Here is a 22022-nt window from a genome sequence, read left to right as displayed (position 1 = left end):
ATCAGTTTCACTGAATATTAATCCTTATGTTTTCTAAGAATGCAAATACTTAACCATAAAAATAACTCTTTCGGTTCCACCTAAAATTTACATATTGACAAATATCATATATACGTAATAAATAAGATTTTTCTATTTTACTTATGTACATTTGTAAAATAGCTCTTATTTCTTTTTTTTATTGCCAATTTTTCTTTGGAGTCCAGAGAGATTCTATTTGTTTTGTAGCTCCTTGCCCTATACGAACTGTTCCATGGGACTCCAACAAAGCTTTACCGTTAGTGCTGCCATCTATAAATCGGGCCTTGACAAAATAATAGGCAACGCGATCGTTCCGAGCTATTAACGCCTAGGAAGATATATTACATCTTCCCAATCAGATACTTTAATATAGGCCGTTATAGTTTTCAGATGTTACAGCTTACCATCCGAATTGTTTAGTTTGTAAACACGCGCATAGGAGAACATGGAGCGGGACTAGGGGAATAATTAAATGTTATTGAAATATATTTTGATAAAGAGATACAAAATTCAATATTTTAAAGCTTTATTTTTTACGCTGACCCCTGGCATCGAAGCGTCACAGCCGAGAATATATCAGGGAAACAATAAGGATGGGAGAAAGAGATATAAATGCTAAATACAAAATCCCACCCCTCTGTCGACGTAACAACAAATTAACACAAAATATAACCTATAAATCAGGTTACGCCGCGTCGACGGCTCTTAATTACTAGATATCTAAATAAGCGCCTCACCTTATTTAGACCAGTTATGATTTATTTCAGCACAGCTGTGCAACTAAACCCTTACAATGCCTAAAAATACTTTACGACTCTATCACTGAAGAGTTAAAGTTGAAAGGCCACGGAAAAATATATGTTTTGAGACGTGACCTCAGTTCCCACATTGCTTACCGGAATGACTGATTGGCTTACATTGTGTTGGCGAAAAACAATGTAATATTTTGATGGCCTAAAATGGCTAAGATAAATTTGTCTTCAAAAATGCATATGCAATCTGTTGTGTCTTCATCACAATTGAACCTGAGGTAGATACATTGGGAAAATAAATAAGCTAGCTCAGAATGTAACCGAGAAAAGCGAGGATAAAATTTAACCAAATCCACAGCAAATTCATCACTATTACCACAGCATAAATTTAAATGCAGGGTAACGTGATTTGCGGTCGACTTTAGCAACTCATGAGTGATCCTCCAATGAAATTCGAAACAAGGACCATTCGAAAACAGGCGTCTTAAAACACGATCTTACCACAAAAAGGCATGAGATTAGATAAAAATAGGTCCACTATAACAATTGGAAAACCGTTGACCTATCAAAGATAGAGTTATTACAAGTAGAATCAATAGAGAGCTGATCGGCAGGCGGATAACCAGTGGAGTGACTGTATCGGGACGGTGTCAGTTCTGTGGCCGGACAATGCGCGCTTCGTGTTGTCACTCTGTCGACTTGATGTCTGAGATGGGGTTTCAATTATTCTATTTTATAGCAGGATATTTTAGATTCGATTTGGGAGAATGTGATGGTTTTTAAGTCGTGTAATAACAATTCTGCAAGTGTAAGTTCTGAAATAGAGCTTGTAAAAAGTGGGTCATATCATCTTTGTCTAATTATCAATAAACAATAAAGGTTCTTTGGTAAAAATCATAACCCTCTATTTAAATTTATCGTAGTCGGGCAAAATCCTATTTATTTCTAGTACGACACTAGTTAACCAAAAACTGTTTTTTTGCGTGTTAGTGTAGTGGTAATGCTTTTGTAACTAGGAATAATCGGTCAATCTTCAAACAGTCATGTGTTCGCAAAGACATCTCGATTCAACAATACCATGGGAATATTTTCACCAACTTTTCATTTCTGACAGAAATAATGGCCCTCATACACAGCACATGTATGGAAACAGAGCCACAGACGTGACAGCGCTATTATCTGGTAGTTATGACTGGCCGTAGTCCTCTGAACTTAGGTTCAGTTTCATTGTTAGGTAGGATATCGAAGACCATGTTTGGAGTATTTTAGAGAGAAGTGAAATGTAAACTGATTTGTGATAATTGTAAAAATATTCAAACTGTATTTGGAGTCTTTTCGGATTGTAAAATAACAGTAAAAATAAATTCATTCACAAAGTAATAATATTTTCTTATACAACAGTGTACAATACTAATTACATACAATATTAATTTTTGGTTTTGACACTATGCTATCTAATATTCTTCTTCATAGTCGTATTCCTCATGGCTGAGGGTCGTGGTCATTACGTGGAATGAAACACACTCAACAATTTTCTTGGCACTATTAATGGAGTGGTTTGTCATTTGCCTTCTACATTCACACACAAGTCAATAATCAACCAGTGTGCAGGTGCACCCAGGTTTCCACACGATGTTTTCCTTCACCGGAAGCAAGTGGTGGTCTATGAAAACTACTAATAAATGAGTTAGATTGGTTTTCAATTGGCATGTGTAGGATTCGAACCTGGGAACTTTCGATCCACAGGAGTCTTAACCATTACACCATCACCGCTTCATTTAATTGGATTATGAAGGGTCAAAAGTAGAACAAAAATTGTGAGGTTAAACTTTTATAACCGAAGTATGCATCTCGTGGGATCCAAACTTACATAATCTAGAATAGAGACAAATTAACGAGTAGAGGAGAAATGTGACGAATTGCGAACCCATCGTCTATGAACACTTGCAGTGCATAAATCCAGCAGTTGCATCAATATTCAGACAAAACAGATTGAAACTACGCAATCCCTCGGCATGTCTTGTACAAGTAAATGAGTTATGTGCTTTGCAATTTAGGGATATTGGATTATTCTGCAAATTTTGATTTAATCAGTGCAGAAGTTCAAAGACGATGATTATTTGTTTGCAAAAACATGTGTTTACAAAAAATATATCTTTGCTCACAATTATTTAAAAAAAAAACAAATAAACATATATTATTAATAAATGTATGGAATAGGAAACACTATTATATACAGGAAATTATTTTTTTTAATAGAGACTTGAGTGCGTTTGTCTTCACTCATAGTCGATTTGATAGCTCGTGCTAGAAAATAACTGTTCTTTTGTCTGTACAGGCCTTTGCCTGTCTAATAAATTCATCTAGGTAGACAAAAAGAGTATGAAACATTGTTGAAATTCTGGCTTGGTGCAATTTAGCTTTTACCTTGCCCAAGATTCTTGTGTTGATTTGAATAGGGCTTGAAGAATCTTTAATATATCCATTACTATTAAACGAACAATATATATTGATGGCCTCTGTGGCCTAATGGTCATCACGCCCGACTGCTACACTGGAGGTACCGGGTTCGATCCTCGGTCAGGTCAACAAAATGATATTTTTCAGATTGACCTGGGTCTTGGATGTTTATCTACGTATATGTTATAGAATATAGTATCGTTAAGTTAGTATCCCATAACACAAGTTTCGAACTTTGGGGCTAACTTGATCTGTGTGATTTGTCCCTATATATTTATTTATTTATATTTTTTGAAAACGACTAACGAATTCAATGAAATTTGAAATAGAGTTGCTTACGAGGACGATAATCGATATAGCTAAGTCACATATCTGGAAAATTTCGTTTTTCCATACACACATATTACACCCATATATTGACAGTAGCTCGGGTACTTAATAATTATGTCTTTTAAGATAGTTCTTTTTCTTTAGAATAACCCATTTGGTCTTGAGGAAATCCAACTGTTCAGATTTATTAAAATTTATGAATACCTATTTATTAAGCTGCCCGCGACAGCCAGCAATGGGAGACAATTTATAATGATACGAAACGAAATGAAATTAAATCATGCACGGGAGAAATTTGACGTAATTATTGGTATCAAAATACTTAGCAAATACTACATTAAACAATATAAACAAAAATAAGTCTTTTTTTCTGGAGTACACATAAATAAATTAATATTGTTCTCTTTCGAGAACTTTCCAATCCACATCCTTACGACCACTCAATACTTCTTCTTCTTAGCGCGTCGACTCGCGAATCATATTTGTGAAGACCAATTATTTACTTCTTCTTATATACTTCCATAGTTATATGATACTTTTAACGATAATATTGTCGTTTCCGTTACTTAGATACCCCTTTTAGACATGCCGTAGATGTAAAAACCAAAAATATTACTCTTATGAGTACATTAGAGTACTTTCTTACGTATAGATTGATGTTTAGGGTAACGTAACAGGGGCAAAAAGAGGCGTGACGTGTAGTTCCACCTATATCATCCCATAGAAGTTGATACATAAACTTGGCAGTGCACTTAGACGGCCGGTTGATAAATCATAGGCGAATCTTCAATTTTTAAGTTTTACTTTTTGCGGCATCACAAACCCGAATTCAAGCGGGACACGCAAAAATAAGAGAGGAGCAAAAAAGTTCCCATTGGGCGCCTGGGGCTCAGCTAGTTTTCAATAAACCTAGCATATTAGATACCAATCAATCCATAAATCGATTCACGTTCCCCAAAAAGGTTACAGCCTTTAAGGTTCGATTCAGTCGACCCGGATGCCCTAATAATGCTGCCTAATATATGATCGAGCCATGGAGCCCTTACTAGGTAGTTTTAGATAGATTTTAAAAAGCCCTACAGATTTTCTCACGGTTAGCGTAATCCTTTGTTTGTTAGAGATGATCGTGTTGTGGCAAGACTTGTCGATAAGACAAATATTCTCTCCCATCTCCGCACGGAACCGGGGTTTCGTTACAGTCTGTGACGCCGCAAAGCCCGCGTAAAAATAACCTTAAAATTTTGAAGCTTCGGCTATGATTTTACTACCGGCCGTCTCATGTCAACCCTCCTTGGGAATGTTATTCTTGCCTAACAGCTGCTTAGGCTATCTGTCTCCCGATAAGACAAATGTTGTTGTAATGTTTCGTTGATGCGTGTTGTGCTGTAAATCGACAAGGTAGGTCAATAAGGGTTAATGTTCGTCACGTGACATTAGAATTCATCGAAAAACCTCAACTTCAACTTCTTCAAAACTTCAAAATCTTTTACATTTAATTGATTGGTAAGTAAAGAACGAATGTATTTTTTTCTGTTCACATCACTAACTTTAAAGGAAATTATATAAAAAATAAGCCCTTCTCGCACGATAACAAAGGTTAATAAATTGGCCTCTTTCGGTTTTTATTCACAGTTGTGGTCGATCCGAAATGTTAGTAGATGCTGCTTTGAGAACACCTAATATTTAAAATTTGTCGTGAAAAATGTAAAAAGACTTTAATAATACTACAATAAAGAATATTACAAGCAATTAGGACAATTATACAAAGTTATTTATTTTGAAAAACTTCGGTATCGGTCCTTAAAATTATAAAATTAAATAATGAAGTATTCCAAATCAGAAAGATGTAACTGTATCGATAAATAACATTCATCGATAATATAAATAATATCGCCACAACACTGTGCTACCGTCCAAACGTGACCGTTTGCGACAAACTGCGCGCGTGACGTTTTGAACGCAGCGATACGTCGCGATACCATCGCATGTCACTGGAATTTGTGCTTTATGACTCAGGTTGTAGAGGTCATAATACAACGCTAAGATACTTATACAGCGATGAATCATAGAAATATTGGATTTTAGCTCTTAAGAATAAAGATATAAAGTTTTTAGGTGGAAATATGCATATAAGTATGAATATCATGTCATTGTTGCAAAATATTTAGGAACAATGTTAGTGCAGGTTTTTCCTTTTTTGTTAAGTTTTAAAAATTTTAAAAAAGGCTTGACCGGAAGTATTAACCCTATCTGTAATGATTTTTATTATCCTTAAGACCTAAGCGATAAGATGGATTACAAAGGGAAGATTTTTTTAACACTGCACAGATTTTGAAAATATGCTTAAAGTACATAATAAATGTTCAGTGAAAGAACATAAGACTTTGATTATACATACTAAGTCCTATCAGCTGATTACATACGTAGGATGCAATTTGAATGGGAGAACTAAAAAAAATTGACACGATATAATTTTTTTTGGAAACCAACTCAGTTACATAATCCAGAAGCGAAATAAAATTGCCCTAGCTATTACAATAGACTTTCCCAATTCACACGGAAATTCTTCGATAACAGCTAATAAGCAAATTGATTAGTACTTTAAATCTAAACAGCTTTGAGCCCATAAACACCTGGCGACAGTGACGATAAACCACCCACAGACCAGTCAGTCAGACATTAGTCAGTCAGACTGTATGCAACCATCAGTTAGCCAACCGCACTAATTTAAAGTGACTTACTATGCCCGCACAAGTTTAATGTCGGCTATACACAAACAGTTCGCCGAACTTTGGCGGATTCGACTTACATTGCTGGATTTAGATTGTGGTAATTAAAAGCTTTCATACAAACTACGCAACGTTTGGGCATTCGTGTCAGCATCTGTCTGAGCTCGGCGATAGTGTAGCCTGCATTTGAGACAGAGGCCTCTTTGAGATGATAATGTATGTAGGTTCTGTTAGGAAGGAGCAATCGGAACTTTAATGTGTAACCCGTTATTCATAAAAAAGTTAAGCATACTTTAAGTTAGTAATATTAAGTAACATTAAGTGACGAAATGTACTTTACGTTTCTACTACTTCGTTCGTATTATCGCACTTTACAATCTTTTACATAGAAAGAAACAAAACATGAGTGAAACTACTATTGATTAGGAAATTATAATTTACATAACTTTTTGATTATATCAAAATAATCAATGTGTGGCAGCTCCCACGTCTGGAGCCGTTTCTCAAAACAAAAAAATTAAAAAAAAGTACAAAAGTACAAAATTTCTTGGAGAATTTTTTTCTTTCTTCAAGAAATTTTGTACTCACATTTAGTTTGGATGACAATGCATTATTATGATAAGCATGACCTGATGGTCGTGCTTATCGTAATTTCAGCTGAATCGGTTGAAGATATCTGCTTCAAAATTGAGTTGCAAGACCCCCGATTAGACACAGACACATACGTAGATACTCGTATACTTAGTGTCAATTATATTGCAAGTTAAATGAAAGCTTCTAAAACCTATCATTGTAGAGTGATTGGGAAAATAGTGCTAGACTCTAAAATGAAATAAATAGTTGTAGATACCCCTCAGGCTGAGAACAACCACTTCCTAAAATGACAACTTTACTTGTATAAATGTCAAAATTTTGATTAATAGTTGGTAACACTACACTAGTAGTATAATTAAGTTTGTAAATACACCCCTTGGCGATATTGTAAAGATAAATAGTTGTACGATAAAAACATTGGCAATAAACACCACACCTAAAGGCATTATAAAATAATTTTGTTACATTTTAATTAGATTTAATTGATATTTCGAAATTAATAGTTTCATTAAACTTTACTAGAGTAGAGGCCTAACCTGTCTTTCCTTGGGTAAAAATATAATACATTATATTTCTAATCTATCTATTGGTGAAAACCGCATGAATATCCGTGCAGTATTTTGCATCAATTTCTGTGTTGGACCCGCGATGCGAACTTAGTGTTTAGTGTGGGCTGTTGAGTATTCAGATTACCTTATTTATGGAGCGTTACATTTTTTCAAGCGGCGCTGCATTAAACAATAGCAAACAAGACAGTAGAAAGCCTAAGCATCAATATAAAGTTGACCATAAATTTACTTTTACGATCCAGTTCCGATTTCGTGCACAAATGTACCAATAGGTATAAAGCCAGCCACTAACTGCTAACGATCTAATTCTAAAACCAGCAAGCCTGAACGTGTGAATCTGTCACAGGAGACGCAGCAACAATAGCACCGAGCTTTACGATACTATTGGGTATACTAAAACATCGGTAATTGATTTTAAATAACAACAGAGACTAAGAAGTTTAGGTACGATGACCAGACCCCACGAGGGGACTTTTCTGTATAATTCCATGTGCTGCGATTGGTTAATCGCTTATTTCGTGATGCGATGCCGTGCGACATAGCGTGTTCACGATTCCACTCTTTACTGTGACGCCTCGAAACCCGAGATCCGTATTAAAAATAAAGCTTTTTGAAGATTCAGATGTGATTTTTCTTTGGGAATGTTACTGTTGCTTAGGTTGCGTGGCATTATCTTCAAAGGCGGAGGTCAGCTGATGCACGGCGCCAAAGCAACGTTCGCACGCAAACGCTCGTGCGAAGCGGTAAGTATCAATTTCGTGTGACATTTCTTAGAGATCCTTCTGTACTCGTACTTATTCTGTGGCGATATTATAGAACACTAAAACATCGGTAGTAGATTTTAAATAACGCCAGGGCTTAGCTAAGTTACTCTGTCAATTACTACCCGTTCGAAGTAACTGGCGAGGTCAAAGATTGCAAGCTGTGATAGTGTTAATGGTACAAATGGTTAGCGAATGGTATGGATGTATTCATATATGTTTTGAATATGCAGAAAACATTTAACTTTTGAGTTTGCTTTGAAAATGGTTATTGCTTACATTAAATGATGGTTTTAGTGCATATTCTATCAAGCTTTATATTCGTGGTAATAATACAGGTATAGTGGTACTACGCTACGTTACAATAATATACCTACGTAAAAATCCAAATTTTAACATCGTGCGAAAATATTTCAGCCAATAATATATTTCGGCCAATCATAAAGCGCCCGACCCCTTCGCTATTGGTTAGTTACACTTGCTACATACTTGACAAACCGAGGCGAACTAAAAATATTAAAGTGATGTATAATAGTTGTTTATCTAATAAAGATATTTGATTGGAATTAAGTAATTAAAAACTGTAATAGTTTACATATACGCAGACCACGAAATCGAAAATAGAAAAACGAAAGCATTATCTGCCTTGTGTTGTTGTAGTGTCAGAGGTCTGCGCTGTTGAATAAACCATCTTATGTTTGAGGAACGACAAGTCCCGGACAGTGCAGGTCCTGGACACCTTCAGCTCGGTCTGCAGCACTTTCATGGTGACCAGCAACTAAAAGCCCAGCTGTTGCAACGTCAGACACGTCCGTTGCAGAACAAGCCAGTAGATCTTACCTTGTGTTTGAGGAACGACAGGTCCCGGACGGGGCAAGTCTTCCTGGACACCTTCAGCTCGGTCTGCAGCACCTCCATGGTGGCCAGCTCCTGGAAGCCCAACTGTTGCAGCGTTAGACACGTCCGCTGGACTTGTTCTATACACGGCGAAAACGAGCAGAATCTACCACCTGAGAAAAAGACAAAGTGAAAATGTTATTTCATAATTTGCAGTTATAAATAGTGCTTTTACCCGCGACTTCCCCCGTGAACTTTTCCTGGAATGAAAAGCCTATGTCCTTCTTCGTATACTTAACTATGTGAAATTTCAAGATTGATTAAGGAGAACGTGAAGAGGTAACAAACAAACTCACTTTCGTATTTATGATATTACTTGGGATTGGATTGGGAGATTAACATTTAGTTATGTCCAAAGAACTATATCTAAAAGAAGCGACTTTCCTTGATTCGACCAGTCTTTACAAAAATTAGAATGACTTCATAGCTCCACCATTAAATTCAATCATAAAAATAGAAGGTTTATATCGGCAGGAGATATGGCGACTGTCGATTCAAGGAGATAACGATAATTGCCCTAATTGCTGGATTATATTCTAACATTGGAGTATTTATCTTATCTACACTTTTCATATTTTAACCTTTTCAATCAATTTAAAAAAGACTCACATCAAACATATCAATTGACAGATACCATCATTCCAACTAAGTGCGATCTAAAAACTAGGTACATAAACGTTGCCTTTTTATTTGATCTAATGTAAAGGTCAGATCAAAGAAAATATAATGACTACGTTGGTCAAACAAAGTAACCATAGACAGAAAAAAACTTGCCAGTAAACAGAGCTTTATTCTGGAAAACAAGAACTTTGATCCTTACGTCAATAACTTCAGCCTTTTCTGTAAAACATGAATTTTATAAATGTACAGAAGCAAAAATAGTACTAGTACTATTTCTATGGCGCAAAAGAAATGATTCGCGATAATTCGTTAAACAATTCCCGCCAGAATAATACCTACGATTCTATATTTTTGTTTATTAAAAACAGCATAACTTCAAGATTTCAATAATATTTTGTGTACCAAATTTTTTAAGGTAGGTAGTCCTTCTAATGGTCACATCCTTACATCTACAAGAATCGCAACGTGAATACCTAGTTCTTAATCGGACTTATAACGTCGACAGATGTTTTCATTCCCATGTGATACGAGATGATCAGCCAGCCGCCGCGGGTGTTTAGGGATCCGTATTGAAATAAGATTTTTACAAAAATGACATTTTTGTTACAAGGTTCTATTTATAGTCAGAGATCTTGTTCCGTTGCGGAGTTCTGTCGTTTTGAGTGGACTCCGGGTGCACCATCAAATCATGCTTATCACAATAAATGTGGAAGGAGAAATAGAATAATCCCAAATAATTAGGATTGCAAATTAAATTACCGACGAGTGTGAACACGCCTCTGATGTGTGGGGATTAAGTCTCGCCATTACACTACAATGATTTCTTATACGGAATCCTCACACTAATTCGATTCGAACTTGACATTTCTATTGTAAAGATACGGTACCGACATTTTTACAAGTCCAAAACTACGAGGAACGGAACGACACATCTTTTATGTGTACCGCTGTGTTATCTGTGACATCTTATCGGCCAATGAGGATGGGCCACGTCACTCAATGCCCGTCGGAGCGGGCGAACGCGGCGGGGGGTGATATTTGAAAATTGTTCTATTTTCAAAACGGTTCGGGTAGGTCTATATATATATATATATATATATATATATATATATATATATATATATATATATATATATATATATATATATATATATATATATATATATTAGTGGACATGTAATGAAGTCGTAATGGATGGAGGTGGCACGTGTCCGTTTCGAATTTAGAACGGAAATTAAAAGTAAATCATCTTGTGTTTATACTTTTTTAGCTGTAAGCTTGGGATTCTTAATTTTATTAATGAAATCCTGTTACCTTAGTATTGTGCAGGACAGAGATAATATTATTGGATGTATCCTGGATAATATTACTGTATTAGTACAGAATAACTTGTCCCTCATAAAAAAGGAAAAACCTATTTCTGAGTGTCCTCATTGGAACCGATGAAAATGTATTTATAGGGAACAAAGGTTCTTTTCATAGTTGATAGTAAAAGTAACATATGTATATATAGTATTTATTATAAGGCTATTAATAAAATCAAAACTACTTCGATGGAAATAGGAAATGTATATAAACATGCAGCTTGATTTGTAATTCAAATAACTGTGATCTGTCTAAATAGAAAATATATGGCAACATTGTCTAGTTCTAGTTAAACATTTAATTGCCGTTACTTAATCACCGATGACGATTTGATTACATATCCCGATTTCAAGGCTGCAAACTGGATGCAACTTGTATGTGTGTGTAGCAAAGATATGTAAAGAAATAGACTGTAAGAATAGGGAATGTATAACCAAAATTCTATGGCTCATAGTATATCTAAGTTCTCATAGTTAATATTCTGGCCACAGTTAAGATTTCTATCTGTCTTCATCATTTTCAGCATATCACCCCACTGCTGGTATAGCCCTTCCTTTCTCGCGTCACTTCCTACGGTACTAAAAATTAAAACGGTAATAAATGTATCTTCATCAACTTCATAATAAATTGAAGTTATTGATAATCCTATTACGATATCTAGATATTTATTGGTCTATGATACGAAGCCAAGACACACCTCCAATAAATTACAAGCAGGCTGTAATTAAGACACAAAACGTTCCTTTTAATATGTAGGCATCAAATATAATAAAAATAAGTCATTGATCATGATTTGTCTAATTTACACTCGCGAGCAAAATAACTGCATACATTAAAACGTTAGTGTGATTTATTTGGCCAGTATGAATTTCAAATATCGAACCATAAACTATGATTAGAACAAGCGAATTAAAATTAGAGAGAATTATTTCTCCAGCCAGTGTCTAATGAGGGCTTATTATTCACCAGCCAATAACTCTCCAGCGAAAATGTCAAGCACACTGATTTACTTCACTCCAGGTGTTTCAATATCGCAATTTTCATCTAAAATTAATTTCGAATTTACGTTTGTTGCTTCCATTATAATTTTAAAGTTCACTCCTGTAGTGGCGACAGTTTATTAATACGCCTTAGTGTAATTTATCGTTCAAGTTTGGTGCAAAGGTGCGTCATTGTTTAATTAAATTGAGACAGACTAAATCTAAAAATTATTAACATGATAAATCTTTATAATATAGGTATACATTTAATATAAATATCTATTGGCAAATACCAAGACTCAGAAAGCTAAAAAATTGAAAAAAGAGATGATCAATACCTTTAACTACAATTACTACTTATTTAAGTCTTCGTTACACACATACAAATCAGTTTGATGAACTCGTGAAATACACGATTCGAATGCTGATCTATATTGAATAGGCGTGAAATGTAAAATTGTAAATCCCAAAATGTCAGCACCAAGGACCACAGACAATAGCTTAGTCATCCAAGTTGCGACATAGTCCAGGTCAGGAGATTGGTATGTCCGCTAATTGACAGATTAGTGGGGACATCAACTCGGTAGAATTATGCGAGGCGACGTTGCCTATTCTTACTTAATTATGGCATAGAATTAACAAACTTGTAGAAGGTACGTGCTCATGAACAAAATTCAATCAAATTCTGTGGTAAGAAAGTTCATATGCCACCGCAACAGACACCGCGTTGTGGCTTAGTATGACAAATTTGAACCATATCGCGTAGCGAGATGGTTCATATTCCAGTACAGGGGCACGTGCATGCGTTATTTAGCCGCAGACGTTTAGGAAATGACCCCTCGTGGGGTTTGTGGAACATTGTACCTAAACTACAGTGACCAATCGTGGCCAGGTTTAAGAGCTCGCCATTGTACTACTAATTGATAGTTGATACCGATCGTGCTGAGTCGGCCGAGTTAGCACTTATAGTTATCAACTAACTAGTTGAGGGTTATCAATATTATTTTTCTATTCATCTAGCGACTCTTTTCTATAAATATAATTATAAATTTGATGCTAAACGTTTGAGAGCAGGAAATAATAAAAAAATATAGAAGTGGTTATATAGTTAGCACCTTGACAATGCCTAGGTTAATTAATTAAATTATCACGAAATATATAAAAGAAAATATCAGCCAATATGGATTGAAATGAGCGGTAACTGGGATTTTATCCAGATTCGGGTTTTAACCCGGCTGAAAAATTAATGCGAAAAGGTAAAAAGAAACGGTGTTTTTATGGATATTTGCATTGTCCATCCTGCACCATCAACTGGAACAATAAATATATTGTTATCACTCTCTCCCATCGGAGCTTTTACCGGGTTTCTTCAGCCGTTGAGAGTCGAAGCCCAGGGTCCGATTTTTTACCTTTTCGTCTCTACTTCGCACGATCGTTGGGCTTCCCTAGTTGTCAGACTATTATATTATAGGATATTTTTTGCACATATATTAAAAATCCTGAACTCAGTTTTATCACATACCACTTAAGTGTTATTTACTTAAAAAACACGAAGTTTAGAACAACATTGGCCCATGTAAGTGCCCATTAGAGGCCTGAAGAGGCTATCAGCGATCCTTGTCGATAGATTTTGTAACTATTTGACGATAGCTTACGTAACAAGGGCTTTGTGCCATAAGTACCACGTTTATAGTAGTGTTGTCCCATTGACATATCAATTAGTTATCGATATTTTTGATTACTAAAAATATATTATATTTTATTTATTTTTATTGATATAAAAAATAAATATATAAAGATTTGGGTAAAAACAAAAAGACTTTCAATAAGGCGGTAGACATAGAAATCTATTAGTGAGCATACTTTAAAAAATCACTCAATATGCATATGACGCCTAATGGTGAACTCATCAGGATTTTTTTCCAATCAACAGAAGACCAAACATTTTTACAAAATAGACAAGACATATAAGCTACTATATGTATATTCAATTCAACTTAATATATTCCCATTAATTAACTTTATCTAAGCGTCATGTTAATAATGATAAGTTACCATGTAACCGCTACTAACACCTCTAATTATAAATGTCGAATTCTCGGATAAACATGTTGGAAACGTAATTTTATCAAATTCAAAAACATCATTTAATTGCGGTGTATGTGAGAGAAGGTCGCCTGTCAATGGTATAAAAGATTACTGTAAACAAGAAGGTTACATAAAATAAAATAAAAAACATGTCTTTCGTGAATCTGAGAGAAATAAATATTTTGTAACTCTTCACTTAGCATACCCAGAAGTATATTTTTATATGTAGTTAGGTATGTTATGCAATAGAAATGTTATGATATATCTATTTTTGAATTTAACAAACAAAAAAAAAAAAGATTTTTAACCGTTCGATATCGATATCGAAAATAATAACAAGAAACGAACGACAGTCACTATAGTGCAGTCAAAGCAACACATCACAATGGTCATGAGACGCGTCACTAACAATGCTGGACAGCCATTGATGTATTAGTAGCGATAGAGTGAAATCACATGTGTGTAAGCATGGGCAATAACTGGACCAATTCACAAATAGATGGCTTATTTTTTGTTTCTTTTCGATATTAGTACTGTAGCTATAGATAATCACTTCACCGTTCTCTCTCTCATCTGAGCATTTTGCGGTTACTTCCTCAGCCGTTAAACGTCGATACCGCCTACCTACACAAATTAATTTAGTCCTAGGTCGCTGGTGCTTATAAGTCGTTCTCATCTTCGCGTGTTCCGCTTGCTCTCGGGGCTGTAACGCCATGAAGTCCAGAGCCAGCATAAAAAAGAAACCATATGATGTTAAAGATTCGTTTGTGATTTTACAACGGATCGCCGACCTGAATTTAAATCTGAGAATATTTGGTGAAACTGAGAATTGGTGCCTGTAAGTAGATAAAACTATATCCACTACTAAAGGAGATCGAGAGCTATTTTAGGGCGGAACCACACGATTTACAAGTCGATGCTTGAAATGACGATTCATTTCAGCTTCTTTCCGCTGTTCAGCATAAGTCTATTTTGGTACTCCATCCTTCCGTGCAGAGCAGCTTTACTAAAGCACCTATTATTTACTGATACTGGTAAAATAAGCCGAATAGTATCCACATACATTGATTACTTACTAGATATATCTTTGTAATAACTGCGTTAAGGGTTTTTTTATATTAAAACGAATGTGCCGCGGCTTGCCACTATAAAAACACAGCTACATACACTAGTATGTAGCTGTATTTTTATTAATATATAGATTAAATAAATAAATAAAGAAATTATTATTAAACCTGTTTAAATCCATCAGGGCTGAAACTGGTCGTTTTGAAATAGACCAGTTATGGGCCGTGTGTGTTGCTGGGGGTCGCTCGTGCCGTGCATTGTTCTACCGAACTCGAAATTAATTACATCAATCTCAAACTGGTCTGGAAGGTTAGTGGCCATCGACATGGAAAGTGAATTGGAAAATTTTTGGAATTCCGTGCACATGGAATGCGTATGCGATACTTAAGTTTGACGCATATTTATGAGAATTACATTTTCGCTTGATATATTTACAAAGTTCGATTAAGAATGAGTCTCAAAAACTCACACATGAACCTTGGCTTGTAAACATTTCATAATGAACGAGAAAAAGAAAGTAAAAATTTTGTTCAAATTTTATTTCTACTACTCTACAGCACCTCAATCAGATTTTTAATTCAAAATTGTGTTACTTGAAAGGTATCATTAATAATATAGCCTACGAGTATGTGTTCGCAGAAGGAGCCTTTTGCTGAGCATCGGGATATGAAACCAAGTATAAAAATAATTGTACAATGCGAACATGAAATTATAATAATATCTTAAAACATTCTCCAAGTAATAAATAACATTAAGCAAACATTTCACCCATAGACAAATGTAAATAAACCCCGCTAATGCAACATTAGAATTACCTTTTCCCTTTCCATAGACAATAAAGCCGTTGAGCGCGGGGCTTCGGGGTGGCCGCGCATGCGTCGGTCCCGCCCCTGCCGCGGGCGCAACAAATACCAACAAATGTGGTAATTCAATGTAAACAATCCTGGGAAATGGTCGTACAATTCGAATTTGGAACGACCGTTTGCGTTTTGAAAGAGTAATATGTAACATATAAAAAAAAAACACATTCAAAGTTTAAACATAAACATCTTTATGTAGCCAAACAAAGTTCACATCATTTATTGGTTGATGTGGAATGGAATTCCATGACTGATTGAAAAAAAATATTGCTTACGAACCTAGAAATAAGTACATGTACTCTGGAAACATTTGGTGTTCACATATTGATAAAATGTTGATTTAAAGAAAAAAATGTCAGCCCACACCAAAGTTGTAGCTCGAGGCGTCAGATCAGGTGAGCCCAGACGATTCATACCGTTGTTGCGGGAGGATGCATCAAATAATTACTTAAGTGAGTTATAGTTCATTGAAATGTAAGGTCAAAGGGTAATAAAGGTAGTAAATATCAGATTAAAAAATTCGAAAACATTGTATACAAGAAAAGTTGTGTGCGTAGTAATCTTCAATCGGAACCTATAAAAATTGCAGTAAAAATGCGAAGAGTAGAAGCAACAAGCAATACCTGGAAAGTATCAGATAGCGGATAACAGTTCCAAGTAAGACTTCAATTAATTTAAAAAGCATTCGTTAATTTTATTAATGCGGCCGAGCCTAAATCTACGATCGGCCAGATGTGATCGCCTTCTCATTTTCAAAATTAGCAAATGAATAAAAAACAAAATGTTGGTAACCGCCAACAGAGAAGACAAGATAAAGGAATATACGAAGAGGTGCTGCGTTCAGAGTAAAGATAACACCATTAACGCCGGAGAGGCAGTCAAGCAAAACAACTGAACAGGACAACATTATACCAATAACATTCTAGAAAATCTTAAAACCAACACTGATCGAATTGAAACTGAACTCAATCCCGCTGGTAATAAAATTGATTTTTCAATAAACATAAAAGATACTTCACAAGATGAAGTTTTTAAAAGAGATTTGGATATTGTTGCTGGAGTGAAAAGGACGGGAAACGATGGCAATGATACCGAAATGAGTGGAGTAAGGTTTTTCTTAGCCACCCAGCCAGCAACATAATTAATGATGCTCGTGTTGCAGACGAATTTATAAATTGGCTTCATTCCTTTTTAACAAAGGACATGCGTGATGCGATAGACAATCTGTTACGTAATTGTGCGTCCTTTTAATAGAGTACTTAATTATTCAAGATCACAAGGTTCAACACCTATTATCATCGCATTTGATTTTTATGTTATATTTAAATAGTTTTACATTGGTGATTGTTTTTAAAAGGATTTCCAGTGATGTTTTACATAAGCATAGGAAAATTCCAAAACGAGGTCAGGGTTGCATACAAACAAGTCAATAGTTGTTTACCAATTCGCGTCTATTTGGTTGCGTGTGACAATAATCTGCTAAATATGAAAGTAGATTCCAGATTTCATTAAATTTATTCCTAACTAGCTTTTGCCCGCGTGAATTTTAATAGCATAATCTCAGTATTTTTTTTATCGCGTATTTAACGGGATGAAATGTCTATAAGATGTTAACCCGGGATTCTGAGGCATTTTTGATTCATAATCAGTTTTTCAATTTACGGGAACCTGACCATTTACCGAGATGAAATGTATCTAAGATGTTAACCCGGTATATAAGGTACATACCAAACTTCAAGCAAATCGGTCTAGTAGATTTCGAGTGATGCGCATTCAGACAGACAAAAATTTCTAAAACTGTATTTTCGTCATCTATATATCAGTAACTAAGTATATTTCATGAAGAATTTAAAAAAATATCCAATGTACAAATTTGGCCTTTCTTCAATTTTATTATATGTATTGATTCTAAACTCTACAAGAATAATGAAAAAAAAAAGAAATATGGATTGTTATTTAAAACAAAAAGTACATTATGTTTACTACAGACAAACCGAGTTAAACGTAACGTTAAACCACCAGGAATAACTAAAGAGCTCGCTGCGAAGATTTGACCCAAGATTACAATTTAGAGCAGAAAACCAATTTGAAATTCCGTTCTCATCGATAAACAAAAATAATGTTGCGCAGTATTATTTGCTTCGTTCATAATAATGGCATATTTAGTGCGCGATATCAGTTAATACGTAGAGGTTAGCATAAATCGGCGCGCGCGCAATCTGACATCGCCCCGCCCCCCCCTGTAGCTCGTGCTATCTACCCGCATCACCGAATATTGTTAATCAGTGTATCATTAGTTCTCGTAAGGGGCACACGACAGCTCTGAGCATTGGGAATTTATGGGTCAGCGATTAATTAGGGAATTGTTAGTATAATAAAAATGTGTGACAATCGTTTAGCAATGAAAGGAACGCTACTAAGACGAAAACAAAACGAGATTTAGATTAACATTATAGCTACTCACACAAAAATGTTCGTAATGTGTACTTTTATCTAAATAAATATGACATATTAATCTAAGTAGGCTAGTCTAAATATCTTATGATTTTAAAATACACGAGTAAGAGTTTGACAAAGTCGATTATTAGGAAGTTTTGTAATAATTAAATTATATATTATGTTTCATAAACGATATTTTCTTTATTAACAAAGTACTTTATTTTTTGAGCTTTTTTTGCCACCCATCTAGCGCAGTTTAGTTTAGTGACATGGTCGAGATGAAGAGCATTTCAAAAAAATGCTCTCATTCATTTAAATATAAAGGATCTTTTATTACTGGCCACTTTGCCAGCTTTCTTGCATTTAGAATAAAAAAAAATATAATGCAAAACTCCGCACACAGACCAAGCCATTACTCCATAGATTCGCGAACTCATCTCAAACAAAATCGGCGTATCTAACACCTGTTATAAATCACGCCCGTACCGTAGCCTCGGTACACTCCAATAAAGTATTTTACAAGTGATACAAGACAATCGCAGGGCCGATCTCTTAACATTATAAATAACACGCTATTTATTTCTGGAAATCTGTGCATCATCGGCATTGGTCCGGATCTTTACCGAACTCCAATTATAGTGGATATCTTGGTACCTTACTAGTGGTCGGCAGCCATATTTGTGTCTTTTTGTTTATTTTAAGTATATTAATATCAAATGTGTAGTTTAGGGTATAGAACGCAAACTTCAACGTGCGGAATCATCTCCTCTCCTCTTCTGATCTAAAATTTACCTCAACGAAATCAATACGAAAAAATAACAATTTTATTTGCTTTTACTGATTTTTTTTTACTTTATTTCTTATTTATCGAACAATAGGTAGAAAATGTATCAGGCTGGCGTTTTTAGATAAATTTCAATAGTCTAATTAACTCTAATAAGTTAGAATTAAACGGCTAGCAGAAAACGTTAAATCAAGGAATTCAACGTGACAAGCTGGGCTGTCGCGCGTCGTCGCGACACGCGACCTGCGCCTGTGCAAGTAAGGCGACAAATCGCACAGTGAGAACGCAAGTGTCCTAACTCAGAATTTGACGAAATTCAATATAAATACCTATGTAAAATGACTCTTCTCAACTATACTAGACTTTTTTGTTATTTTAATTATTTCAATGGCTACATCATGACATATGCGTAGAAATGGCTAAAATAAAATTTATATAAAATTATACCTCTTGTTTTGCACATGCAGGACAGGGTTTATATTACACCTAATTTTAAAATGTTGACCTTGTAGTTTTGATGTACAATACAATATGAATCACAATAAACATTTTTAAATTAAATAAAACGCCCAGAAAATCTAAATATAAATAATATTCGTGTTCATATTAGTTTCTCAATCCTCAATATATGTGCTATTGATTACATATTTTGCTTAAAATAATAAATTTATGTTGTTTGAATTCTATTCGTAATGTGACTGATTTTTGATATTTCTCATTCTCGCTAAAGTTTAATTAGATACTCTTTGACAATTCTAAAGAGACTATCAAGTTCCAAAACTTCAAACGCAAACTTAATTTAGCGAATTATCACAAAACTATTTTTTGAGTTGAGGCACTTTAACTCTGGGTGAAATGTGCGTGTTGCGTAAACGCAGACGGTAATTAGCGCTGGGTAATTTATTATGTGCATGAGTGTGGATAGGCCTGTATTTTTAAAAGTCTTATTGAATCGTTTTATTGCATTATTGAGTGTTATTTCTAGAATTTACTCAGAGAAGGATTTAAACATATTTTGGTTAGATTTTTCATAAAAACAAACACTATTACGATTGATCATTTTAGAATTATTTTGTAAGTTGGATAAATAAATAATTAAATAATTCCAAGTTCTGTACAATATAAGAATCAGCAGTACAATGTGTATATTTAAAAGTTGTTGAATATTCATTTCTCATAATAGAATTCTTAATGGTAGTTTTTCTTGCAAAGAAAAGTGAGAAAACTGCATTTTTTATTGGACATTATAATAAGCGGTCACTATGACCACCTGTTGGAACTTAAACGTTAACCAAATTATTGTAATAAATCAAATTTAATTGAACACATTTTAAATATTATGCATATTTAAATATCAATATCGCATAACTTTGAACAGTCTTTCCTTGAACATTCAAGCGATCTTACCGATTACCGATCGTTTTATCTTTAGAATCGATACGCGTTTTAGCGAGTTAGCGAGTATTTTCTGTAAATCATTAAGAGACATGCCAATGCCTACCAGTACTAAGCACCAGCGAACGCATAAGGCAATAAAATTCATTCACACGTATCTCAACTTAATAGATGCCTTATTAAAAACGTGCCGACTGAATCGATTCACTCCATTCGCTATTCGGTGTAATACGATGTATCGAATGTTAACACTGGCAGTTGCGTTTACGCGCCGATGTTGATTTAGAAACAGCATTCGATATTTAAATTTATTCGTGTTCCATTTTATGAATGTCTTGATTGTATTTGTAAAACTTCAGTGATCCGTGATTTATATAGATGTGTTGACACTTAATCGATTATTTAATGGTGTTAATCTGTTTATGTCAAAATTATAATTTCTCTGCAAGAATCTTACAACAATATAGTTTTTCCGCAAGGAATTACTTATTTCTAGTGTAGAAATAGTCTAGTCCAGCACGTCGTCACATAATAATAAAAAATATCTATCTAGAAAAATAACAGAAACAATAAATCATAACAACGTATACTACCTGTAGAATAGTCCCTTTATAATCACGTGATGCGACCCATGTTATGACTCATTTAGTAAATTACAACTTTCTATCATCTAGTAGTACTGAGTCGTGTCTTAGCCATTTACGATTACATATTGTGTGGTAAACAACATTACTCTAGATATACTACATAAGTATATATAATTTAAAACGGAAAGTCAAACATTGATTCTTCAGAATTGCTTGGTTGAGATTTTTTATATAGTTTACTGGCTGTTTCACTCTGTTCACTCCACCCGCATGTATGTTTGACCTCTGACCAATAATTACATATTATATATTCTAATAGTAACGGATTATAGTATTCAGTCAGACTGGTATACAAACTCATGAAACGAACCTGGGACCTTTCGATCACAGGCCGGATTGTTTTAACCACTTGATAACCACGACTTCACCTTAAATGATAAAGTAAAATGTATTTAACCCTGCGATCTGGAGATAATAAAAACAATTTAACAACAATAGGATCGCGTCAGATCGGGCCGCGCGAGAATTGATTGGTTAATGATGTTGTAAGTTTAAGAACTTACTTGTCGTCTGTGGGTTAAACGATCATTGCGTCCGATATTCTAGTTGCATTTAATTACGATAATAATTTGTTCCGTGCGACATTTGTGCCTCGTTCCAATGAATTTTAATTGAAATGAGACTATTCAATGTATTCCGGTTATTAACTGGGACCTGGGAAC

At 34.7% G+C, this 22022-nt stretch overlaps 1 protein-coding gene across 1 annotated transcript in view; it reads right to left on the bottom strand.

Moving 5' to 3' along the window:
* Trmt61 (tRNA methyltransferase 61) overlaps positions 1 to 22022 on the bottom strand; it is a 66917-nt gene that overhangs the window by 23078 nt on the left and 21817 nt on the right. The window contains exon 5 of the mRNA XM_053759302.1: positions 9057 to 9226. Coding sequence (XP_053615277.1) covers positions 9057 to 9226 — 170 coding nt within the window. The remainder of the gene's footprint in view (positions 1 to 9056; positions 9227 to 22022) is intronic.

Source organism: Plodia interpunctella, chromosome 19, assembly GCF_027563975.2.
Source record: "Plodia interpunctella isolate USDA-ARS_2022_Savannah chromosome 19, ilPloInte3.2, whole genome shotgun sequence".
Classification (NCBI taxonomy): Eukaryota; Metazoa; Arthropoda; class Insecta; order Lepidoptera; family Pyralidae; genus Plodia; species Plodia interpunctella.
This window is presented reverse-complemented; position numbering and strand designations above follow the sequence as displayed.